Consider the following 12,159-nt stretch of genomic DNA (forward strand, 5'->3'; position numbering starts at 1 on the left):
GGCAGAACACTGACATTTCTGTCTTGCAGGAAATCATGCACAGAACGAGCAGTATGGCTGGTGGCATTGTCATGCTGGAGGGTCATGTCAGGATGAGCCTGCAGGAAGGGTACCACATGAGGGAGGAGGATGTCTTCCCTGTAACGCACAGCGTTGAGATGGCCTGCAATGACAACAGCTCAGTCCGATGATGCTGTGACACACTGCCCCAGACCATGACGGACCCTCCACCTCCAAATCGATCCCGCTCCAGAGTACAGGCCTCGGTGTAACGCTCATTCTTTCAACGATAAACGCGAATCCGACCATCACCCCTGGTGAGACCAATCCGCGACGTGTCAGTGAAGAGCACTTTTTGCCAGTCCTGTCTGGTCCAGCAATGGTGGGTTTGTGCCCATAGGCGACGTTGTTGCCGGTGAGGACCTGTCTTACAACAGGCTTACAAGCCCTCAGTCCAGCCTCTCTCAGCCTGTTGAGGACAGTCTGAGCACTGATGGAGGGATTGTGCGTTCCTGGTGTAACTCGGGCAGTTGTTGTTGCCATCCTGTACCTGTCCTGCAGGTGTGTTGATCGGATGTACCGATCCTGTGCAGGTGTTGTTACACGTGGTCTGCCACTGCGAGGATGATCAACTGTCCGTTCTGTCTCCCTGTAGCATGGTCTTAGGTGTCTCACAGTACGGACATTGCAATTTATTGCCCTGGCCACATCTGCAGTCCTCATGCCTCCTTGTAGCATGCCCAAGGCACATTCACGCAGATGAGCTGGGACCCTGGGCATCTTTCTTTTGGTGTTTTTCAGAGTCAGTAGAAAGGCCTCTTTAGTGTCCTAAGTTTTCATAACTGTGACCTTAATTTCCTACTGTCTGTAAGCTGTTAGTGTCTTAACAACCGTTCCACAAGTGCATGTTCATTAATTGTTTATGGTTCATTGAACAAGCATAGGAAACAATGTTTAAACCCTTTACAATGGATTGGGTCTGTCAACACAGACCGTGGGGTTAACTTGGAAAAGTACTTTACTAGAGGCTGTGAACAAGCGATTCGGTGGCATTATGTCTGAGCATCTACTGTCACCACCATGCTTGATGCTAGGTACAAGGACCGCTACTTAGACAAGGAACAGGGTTTACGTGAAATGTTAGACAGCTGGACAAGATGGAAACGGATACAGTGACAGTGCGCACCGAGGAAGAGAGGCCACGGACAGACAGAGCTGAAACTTAACTGCTTGACATGTATGATGAAATCCTGGTTGAGACTGAACAAATGAACAATGAAACAACACAGCAAGTAAGTGAAAGAAATAGGTTTTAATTATGTTTTTCTGGTAATGGAGACATACATAAATGGCAACAAAATAACTTTTTGGTCAGTGTGTGCGTTTCAACTATTTAACTGTACGTAAAAGGACAGTAACATTTTAAATATCGGTATAGTTTTTTTTGGCAAGGAAAATTTTGGATATCGGTATTTGCCAAAAATGTCATATCGGTGCATCACTAGTGCCGATGAAGATTTAGGGAAAAGTGCATTACTGTGGCTTGGAAACACAATAACATTTCAAAAGGAGGCAAATAATTAGTAGGAAAAGCTTTTGTCATCATTGTTATGTCTCCAGATTTCATTTAGATACAGTATAACTAATTAGCTAGCTAAGATTGAGGGGAGAACACATTTCCAGAGGTCAGGACACTCACGCTTCTGTGTAAAAGCTGATGGTGGTGTTGAGTACTGCAGCAGTATTACAGCTATAAGGACACACACACTGGATATGTCTTGACCTTTCCAGGGGTCAGGGTGATGGTGTTGAGTAGTACAGCAGTATTACAGCTATAAGCGTCACACTAGGCAAGAGCTAGCAGCAGCATACTCTGAATCATTCCAGCTTACACAGATTTAACATACACCATCTGTTCCAATCAACCACGCTGGATAGAGCCGGGCTATCCCTTACACAACTTTATTCACAAACACACACACGTGCGCGCGCAAAGTCGCACATTGTACAAGTGCACAATACACACACATAGCGTTTCCCCTCGCTCACATAATGAAACAGGCTTGTCAGTCCCTTGCTGCTAACACATTCACCTGAGAGTAAACAACAAAGTCATCATGGCCAAATAATAACACATGGCACTGACTGACTACTGCAGGTTATTGACCTCTGTGTTACACAGCCTATTACATTACATTATTACAAACAGGGGAATTTAGAAACATTAGCTTGCACTGTACCATACGTATACTACAGTAGCTAAGAGGATGGGCTGTCACAGCTAGGCCTATATTTCAGGCTAAATCGCAAATTCTTCCCTAGACTAGCTCTGGTGAGAAGCAGCATACTAGCCAGGTATCATCAGAGACACAACCTACAGAATGTTACTCAGACACCCTAACAGAGAAATGAACATACCGCAAACACTCTTGATTGTTAGACCCGCCTGGTATTCAGTCAATCAGGGTCTTTATACTACTAACAACAGCAGGGATAAGGAGGCCTCTTCTCATTCACGAGGTGCCTGGCTGCTAGCAGACGTCCTTGACTCGACACACACACACACCCGTAATGGTGTTAGAGGGCCCATATGAGCGGGCCTGGGCTAGGGTTATCAGAGCACCAGCGTCACAGTGGAGCCGCCACGGAACAATCACTGTCTGAATATAGGGACAGACAGGTAGGCCAAGTTATGATATGGCTACTGGCTAGCCCCCTCTACTTTGATAGAGGCTAACCTTATCAGGGCTAAAGACAGACAGAGGGACTAGTGGGAGAGAATACAAAACGACAGCTCACCAGCCACAACAAAACAACTCGTCACAAATGATGCTTGTCTTCTGTGATAATGTACGGTAGCAAGAAGGTTCAGGAAAACCATTCCAACAGAAAGGGCTCAGACGTTTTAATAAAACTCCTCTCTGCCCACCATAGCCTCAGACAGCTGCGAAGAGTCTGCCCTACAGCTGCCTGTAGTCATGCCTGGCTGTCCTGTCTCTCATACACTCCACTGTATAATGTCCATCATTCAACCCGACAGTCCTCCCGGGACCCTAATCGTCCTTCAATGACCCAAATTAAGAAGAAATAGTGTGCAAATCTAGATGTATTCTCATAACTCGCAACCCACCTCAAGTGCCCAGGGCCCACTTTGGCTCCCGATCCATAGTTTAACAAACCCTGAGCTAGAGGATGACAGGGCTTATTAAACCACTACAGGGTTAACTTCTACTACTTACAGACTGCGCTAGCTGACCCACTCCTCCACTGACTTAGAGAGCCTCCACTCCCCAGTACACTACTGTACCAGACTACAGACTAGTGGAGACTGGAGAGGATGACACAGGTGTTCACAAACTATCACAGGACAAGAGCTGAGGGTTCCATACAAGAGCTGAGGGTTCCATACAAGAGCTGAGGGTTCCATACAAGAGCTGAGGGTTCCATACAAGAGCTGAGGGTTCCAGACTGAAGCAGCACAAAGCATTCCTTGTAAACTCCCTAAAAAACAAAATCAGTTGTAGGACATTGCACAACTCCCTGCCACATGAAGTCACCTCATGCCCAGTATGTCAGTGAGGCAGGCATACAGGTTTCACTTCCCTTCCTTGCCACAGCCCCTGTGACCAATGGCAGTGACTGAGGGGTTAGGGGGTAATCAATCAAATGTATTTTATGAAGTCCTTTTTACATCAGCAGTTGTCACAAACTGCTATACAGATTAGAGGTCGACCGATTACGATTTTTCAACGCCGATACCGATTATTGGAGGACCAAAAAAAGCCGATACCGATTAATCGGACGATTTAAAAAAAAAATGTGTATTTGTAATAATGACAATTACAACAATACTGAATGAACACTTATTTTAACTTAATATAACAGGTCAATAAAATAAATTTAGCCTCAAATAAATAATGAAACATGTTCAATTTGGTTTAAATAATGCAAAAACAAAGTGTTGGAGAAGAAAGTAAAAGTGCAATATGTGCCATGTAAGAAAGCTAACGTTTAAGTTCCTTGCTCAGAACATGAGAACATATGAAAGCTGGTGGTTCCTTTTAACATGAGTCTTCAATATTCCCAGGTAAGAAGTTTTAGGTTGTAGTTATTATAGGAATTATAGGACTATTTCTCTCTATACGATTTGTATTTCATATACCTTTGACTATTGGATGTTCTTACAGGCACTTTAGTATTGCCAGTGTAACAGTATAGCTTCCGTCCCTCTCCTCGCTCCTACCTGGGCTCGAACTAGGAACACATCGACAACAGCCACCCTCGAAGCAGCGTTATCCATACAGAGCAAGGGGAACAACTACCCACCCCGCTAACTAGCTGGCCATGTCACATCGGTTACACCAGCCTAATCTTGGGAGTTGATAGGCTTGAAGTCATAAACAGCTGCTGGCAAACGCACGAAAGTGCTGTTTGAATGAATGCTTACGAACCTGCTGGTGCCTACCATCGCTCAGTCAGACTGCTCTATCAAATCATAGACTTAGTTATAACATGATAACACACAGAAATACGAGCCTTAGGTCATTAATATGGTCGAATCCGGAAATTATCATCTCGAAAACAAGACGTTTATTCTTTCAGTGAAATACGGAACCGTTCCGTATTTTATCTAACGGGTGGCATCCATAAGTCTAAATATTGCTGTTACATTGCACAACCTTCAATGTTATGTCATAATTACGTAAAATTCTGGCAAATTAGGCGGCCCAAACTGTTGCATATACACTGACTGCGTGCAATGAACGCAAGAGAAGTGACACAATTTCACCTGGTTAATATTGCCTGCTAACCTGGATTTCTTTTAGCTAAATATGCAGGTTTAAAAATATATACTTCTGTGTATTGATTTTAAGAAAGGCCTTGATGTTTATGGTTAGGTACACATTGGAGCAACGATACGTACCGCATCGATTACATGCAACGCAGGACAAGCTAGATAAACTAGTAATATCATCAACCATGTGTAGTTAACTAGTGATTATGATTGATTGATTGATTTTTATAAGAGAAGTTTAATGCTAGCTAGCAACGTACCTTGGCTTACTGCATTCGCGTAACAGGCAGGCTCCTCGTGGAGTGCAATGAGAGGCAGGTGGTTAGAGCGTTGGACTAGTTAACTGTAAGGTTGCAAGATTGAATCCCTGAGCTGACAAGGTAAAAATCTGTCGTTCTGCCCCTGAACAAGGCAGTTAACCCACCGTTCCTAGGCTGTCATTGAAAATAAGAATGTCTTCTTAACTGACTTGCCTAGTTAAATAAAGATGTAAAAAAATAAAATTAAAATCAATCGGCCAAATCTGTGTCCAAATATACCGATCGTTATGAAAACTTGAAATCGGCCCTAATTAATAGGCCATTTCGATTAATCGTCGACCTCTAATACAGATACCCAGCCTAAAACCCCAAACAGCAAGCAATGCCGATACAGAAGCTCAGTGGCTATGAAAGACTCCCTGGAAAGCCAGGAATGTAGTAAGAAACCTAGAGAGGAATCAGGCTCTGAGGGGTGGCCAGTCCTTTTCTGGCTAAGAGGTCAGGGGTTAGCGAATGTATGTTTCAACTTTGTCAGCAGCACAGCCCCCTTGGCCTCCAAGACAGTCAGGAGTTACTGACATTGGGTGAGGGGTTAGGGTTTAATGAGTGAGGGGTTAGTAATTGAGGGATTAGCTCAGAACATTAAAAAGCTCTCCTCTGAGAAAGTGAGTGGAGCTCCCAGAGGGGAGTGAGGGAGCTGGGCTGAGCAGGGCTGGGAGGCCTCAGTATGATGGATACTGGGCTCCGTGCTCCTCCTGCTCCCATAGAACTGCACTGTGACCTGGGCCAGTTAAAGTTCCCTATTAGGGTGACCTTAGACTGATGCAGGCTGCGCGTGCGTGCGTGGCGGAGCAGTTCTGATGGACTGACGCCTCGCTGTCACTAAGCCTTGATTAAGACATACTAATGAGATTTAGCTGTGAGAGAAACACATATCCTTGAGGGTGCATATTACACTGTAAGACCAGTTACACCACAACAGCCAACTCCCTTCAGTCAGGCTGGCTACTGTGCTCCAGGTTGTGTTCAGGTTGTGACTGGTTAACTCTAAAGGTTAGAGACAAGAATGCTGTTTTATACTTGGGTGTGATATCTAGCACAACACAATGCCCTCTTTCTTCCATAACATCCCAGATTAACTGGAGACAATGTGCCATGTCAGCCACAACTTAAACTTACCCCAGTGAGGTCATATAGACCTGATAGTAATCAGAGTTAGGGGGCAGCAGGTAGACTACTATTTAGAACGTTGGGCCATTAATTTAAAGGTTGCTGGATCGAATCCCCGAGATGACAAGGTAAAAATCTGTCGTTGAACTGCCCCTGAACAAGGCAGTTAACCCACTGTTCCCCGGTAGGCCGTCATTGTAAATAAAAATTTGTTTTGTACTGACTTGCCTAGTTATACAAATATACATACATACACATATATTAGGAGAGTGACTTACTATAAGCAGTAGCGCTATAAAAATACCTCACCCTGCAGAGACCTAGGAGATATAGTCTAACCTAGATTAGGCCTACCACACCGGGCAGAGACACACACACCGTAGGTCTCCAACATAGGAAGGGCCTTGATACTAAGGTAAAACTGTTGGATATTTACCTGGTAGGTAGGCCTAGTTACCAGAGAACTGTAAGGGCCTATATAGAGAGTTGCTTTATAAGCAGTTATAACTACATTACCGGTAAGTAGTCTAGTCAAACAGACCAGGCTCAATGGGCGTAGAGCATTATCTTTAGATAAAACCCTTGGAATGGAAAACACTGTCAGTTTAGACAATACAGATTAGAGTAATGAGAAGTACTGCTGAACGAACACAACTCCCAATTCCACATGACAGGCAGTCAGTCATATGTTCTTTACACATCCATTTCAGACACCGGTCTGATCTGGATAGAAACTTGACTAGCCCCATTTAAAGGAACAGGAAGTGGGGCTGGATAGAAACTCTTACTTATTACCCATTTGATGAGAACTGTAGCTACTTTGCATGTAGCTAGCTAGCTAAATTAAATACCATAGGAAATGTAGTTGCAGCCGCATAGGCATAATTGGAACACATAGCTAGCCTACATAACAGATTTTATGACAGAAGGTACCAGAAACTTGACTGGTGACAGTTCCAGGTGTAAGCCAGATAATGTAATGATGGGGCAGGCAGACTAAACGTCACGTATTTACCAAAATGTAGCTGGCCAACATCAAAATGGCTAATGTTACACACAGAACAGGGCAAAACAGTAACAAGTAACTTAACTACTTAGATAGCTAGTGAGTTGGTTAAATATGTCAAATCAGAAAGACACATAGCTAGTTAACTAACTCTGATAAGGTTGTGCTATAACATTATCTAACGTTAATAATTAACATTACTAAAGTTAGCTAACGTTACTAGTATTTAGCAGGCTAAGTTATATTGCTAGGAAGCAAATGGGGCAATTGACATCGATGTTGCTAGCCACCTAGCCCAAGAATGTACTTTTGAATGGGCTAGCCACCAGCTAACTAGCCAGCTAGTTAATAACTACTTTGGGACGCGCCCATTCCATTCTCACCTGAATCAGTTGAGCTGAAGAGATTCTCCTGTTAGCAACGTCGTTACTCATAATAATGTAAACGCATAACGTTGGTTATTCCACCTAGCCAGAGAGCTTATTCCAGCACGGTATTGTCACCAAGGATAACTTCAGCTCATCGTATTAGCTATCTAATCCTGGACTAACTGACAGAGCAAGGAGGGTTTTTTTTTTTCAAAACAAGCCTGTCGGTGCTCATCGTCCAATGTTTACCTGTGGTCGGATGCTAAACGGTTAGCTAGCTGTTTGGCTGCTGTCACTCAACGCTGTCACTGCCCAGCGCGGAAAACAAACTATAGACTCGCCTTGAAGCGAGTATGAACTTACCTCTGCAAACATCGTTTACAATGTTGTAGATGTCGTAGCTTGGGCTAAACCCGCCACATTGTACAAGGCACAAATATATGGATTTTCTGGTTTAAAAGCGGTTGTATCTCCACTCTCCGTAGTCTCTTCGGAGAGTCGCCATGTTGCACAAGCTTTACGTCTCCGGCACCCCTTTTCTCGACGTCGCTCTCTCATTGGCTAAAAAGGGTTATGATGCAAGCAACACACCCGTGACTGGGTGTTGTTGAATCTACAAATATTCTCATCTACTACTTTAACAATTGCGACTGAGCCAAATACTTTCTCTGAAACACATAATCAACATTTATGATTGTATGTTATGTTCGGTGGGGAAATAGAATGTCTGCTACTGTTTTGCAGATAGGCAGGCCCACAACATTGTTTGATGGACTGCATACACAACAGCTGCCTATGAAAATGTAGTAAAGCCTATCTCTCTCTCTCAACATAAAATCAATTAAAGTTACAAATAACTATCAAGTGCATGATTGACAAGTGGTTGAACGCCAGAGGAGGCAGGTGGGAGCTATAGGAGGACGGGCTCATTGTAATGGCAGAAATTGAATAAATGGAACTGTATCAAACACATGGACACCACATGTGGTTTCCATACCAGCCTCTGATGACAACTAGCCATCTAACCTGCAGAGCGAGAGAATCACATGATTGATCAGTGACTGACCAGTTACCACATAGATGCATTATTCAGGGTCCCACTGGTAACATTGGCTATACCTTACACCTTTGTATGCTGGCACTAGAGAGAGAGAGAGGATAGAGAGAGCCCAGAAAAGAGCTGTTAAATTCTAGCACCACCTAAAAGGAAGTGATTCCCAAACCTTCCATAACAAAGCCATCACATACAGAGAGATGAACCTGGAGAAGAGTCCCCTAAGCAAGCTGGTCCTGGGGCTCTGTTCACAAAACACAAACAGAGCCCTAGGACAGCAACATAATTAGAGCCAACCAAATAATGAGAAAACAAAAATATTTGTTTACTTGACACATTGGAAAGAATTTACAAAAAAACTAAGCAAATTAGAACGCTATGTGGCCCTAAACAGAGAGTACACAGTGGCAGAATACCTGACCATTGACCCAAATTTAAGGAAAATCTGAGCTGCACCTCCTGACCTCCTGCCAAATGTATGACCATATTAGAGACACATATTTCCCTTGGATTACACAAATCCACTAAGAATTTAAAAACAAACCCAATTTTGATAAACTCCCATATCTATCTCCCATATCCACAGCAGCAAGATTTGTGGCCTGTTGCCTCAAGAAAAGGGTAACCAGTGAAGAACAAACACCATTGTAAATACAACCCATATTTATGTTGATTTATTTTCCATTTTGTACTTCAACTATTTGCACATTGTTACAACACTGTATACTATAGACATAATATGACATTTGAAATACTTTTATTATTTTGGAACTTCTGTGAGTGTAATGTTTACTGTTAATTTGTATTGTTTATTTCACTTTTGTTTATTATCTACTTCACTTGCTTTGGCAAAGTTAACATGTTTCCCATGCCAATAAAGCCCTTGAATATAATTGAATTGAATTGAGAGAGAGAGTCTGAGAGAGTCAGAGAGAGAGAGAGAGTCAGAGAGAGAGAGATCACAGAGACAGAGAGATGCGCAACACAATTAGAGCCAACCAAATTATGAGAAAACAAAAATATAGTTTCTTGACATATTGGAAAGTATTACCAAAAAACCAAAGCAAACTAGAATGCTATTTGGCCCTAAACAGAGAGTACACAGTGGCAGAGTACCTGACCACTGTGACTGATCCAAAATTAAGGAAAGCTTTCACTATGTACACAGTCAGTGAGCATAGCCTTGCTATTGAGAGAGGCTGCCGTTGGCCGACCTGGCTCTCAAGAGAATACAGGCTATGTGCACACTTCCCACAAAATGAGGTGGAAACTGAGCTGCACTTCCTAACCTCATGCCAAATGTATGACCATATCAGAGACACATATTTCCCTCAGATTACACAGACGCACATTTTTTTTAAACCAATCCAATTTTGATAAACTCCCATATCTATGGGTGATATACCAGTGAACAAACACCATTGTCAATACAACCCATATTTATGTTTATTTATTTTCACTTTTGTACTTGAACTATTTGCACATTGTTACAACACCGTATATAGACATAATATTACATGTGAATTGCCTCTATTCCTTTGGAACTTTTGTGAGTGTAATGTTTACTGTTCATTTTTTATTGTTTATTTCACTTTTGTTTATTATCTATTTCACCTGCTTTGGCAATGTAAACATATTTTTCCCATGTCAATAAAGCCATTTTAATTTAATTAATAGAGTAAGGATGCGTACCTCTTTCCAGGTGGGCAGGGCCCCAGCAGGGTCACACAGTAAGCAGAGGTGGAGTTGAATATAGTCCCAGGCTCTGCTGCCAGCACCAGCGAGGTAAGCCACACACTAATTAGGGTCAAAGTAGATGTCATGCAAAACTACAAATCCCTACAAGCTCCTGCACGTCATCTCTAGCTAACACCTTTGCTAACAGGTATTCTGTCAATTTATTCTGACCTTATTTGCACTCACTGTATATAGACTTTTTTTTCTATTTTATTATTGACTGTATGTTTTGTTCATTCCATGTGTAACTCTGTGTTGTTGAATGTGTCAAACTGCTATGCTTCATCTTGGCCATGTCGCAGTTGCAAATGAGAACTTGTTCTCAACTAGCTTACCTGGTTAAATAAAGGTGAAATAAATGAAATAAAATAAAAACTTGCACAAGACAGTTCACAGAATTGTCAATTTAAAGAAATCTAGCCAATTTATTCATTACTACATTTAGCTAACATTAGATAGTTAATCCAGAGATTCTTACCTTCAGCAGTCTCGTCCAGATCATCATGGCATTTGTGGTTCTTTATGACTTCCACATTAGCAACTAATTTGCATTTAATTTTGGCGGAATAAATACAGGCATTGACAAAAGTCACTATATCCTAGAGAGATTTGCACGGTAATCAAAACATTACACCAGGGTCAGTCTAAACGGAATACAGCCCTTCTAAAATCCCCTATGGGAAAAATGAATGGTGAATTTAAAACCATTAGGTTTTATGGGTATTACGACTCATACTGTGGTACTGTGATGAGTCCGTCTCCAATTTTCATCTTCTACTATTTCTATGAGTTGTCAAACAAACTGAAAGTGTGCACACTGCCACCTAGAGTGTGTGGTTTGCACAGGTATAAAGCCAAGGTTGGTGATTACCTGCTACCTGGAGTTATGGAATGTTTCCTCATGAGGATAATTCATTGGCTGATCCCTCCTGGTGACCTGGGTCCGTATCCACAAAGCGTCTCAGAGTAGAACATTTGTCTTAAGTGCTGAGAATAGAGACGTTTTATTCATACTCTTATTGGTTAAAACAAAAAAACTATGTATGAAGCCTCTTTAGTCATAAGACTCCCACCTAGTCGACAGATATTTAGGACACTTCATGCCTATACATTTGGCAAATGAAGGCATCTAGGGCTTCTGTTAACTTTGATTGAGTTGAATGAAAATTATAGACCTTTCAAAAGTTTTATGCAGCATTATTGGCAAGTGACTTGATGCCTACTGTGTCAAAGCAATTTAGAGTTGTTAAAACGGGAGTGACGAGTGTGTTGATATAACTGTAATATTGTCCAAATTCCACTTGTAACAACCATCAGAATTGGTTAAAAAAAAAAAGGTTATGTATTCCTACATATTAGATAATAGAGTAGGCAAAGTGATCGTGTCAGGCAAAAATGACATCAAACGTTTTTCCGTTGCAAAATTTGATGCACAGTCACATTCACTGTGGTTGTCTGAAGTGTGCTACAAAGTTCACAATTGGCGATGCCTTACCGTGATTGGTTATTTCCCATCATTTGCAACAATGTCAATGAGCGTCATCCTGATCTTTGTTTTACCTCAAGCTGTCCTGGGGCGGCAGGTAGCCCAGTGGTTAGAGCATTGAGCCAGTAACTGAATGGTTGCTGGTTCATAATCCCTGAGCTGACAAGGCAAACATCTGTAATTCTGCCCCTGAACAAGGCAGTTAACCCATTGTTCACTGGTAGGCTGTCATTGTAGATAAGAATTTGTTCTTAACTGACTTTCCTGTTTAAATGTATTCCTG

The 12,159-nt window shown here is 42.2% G+C and overlaps 1 protein-coding gene across 22 annotated transcripts in view; it reads right to left on the reverse strand.

Annotated features, from left to right (window-relative positions):
* Positions 1-8,153, reverse strand: part of snx13 (sorting nexin 13) — a 31,828-nt gene extending 23,675 nt beyond the window's left edge. For 14 of the 22 annotated variants that reach the window (XM_090209027.1, XM_090209016.1, XM_090209025.1 and 11 more), the window contains exon 1: positions 7,963-8,153. In XM_090209027.1, coding sequence (XP_090065153.1) covers positions 7,963-7,974 — 12 coding nt within the window. In that variant the 5' untranslated portion in view covers positions 7,975-8,153. Of the gene's footprint in view, positions 1-7,614 lie in introns of all 22 variants that reach the window. The other 8 variants (XM_021572472.3, XM_090209013.1, XM_090209022.1 and 5 more) reach the window with 3 other exon arrangements.
* Positions 8,154-12,159: the final 4,006 nt, after the last annotated feature.

The sequence above is a fragment of the Oncorhynchus mykiss genome, chromosome 18, assembly GCF_057628025.1.
Source record: "Oncorhynchus mykiss isolate SJ-2025 chromosome 18, ASM5762802v1, whole genome shotgun sequence".
NCBI classification, from domain to species: domain Eukaryota; kingdom Metazoa; phylum Chordata; class Actinopteri; order Salmoniformes; family Salmonidae; genus Oncorhynchus; species Oncorhynchus mykiss.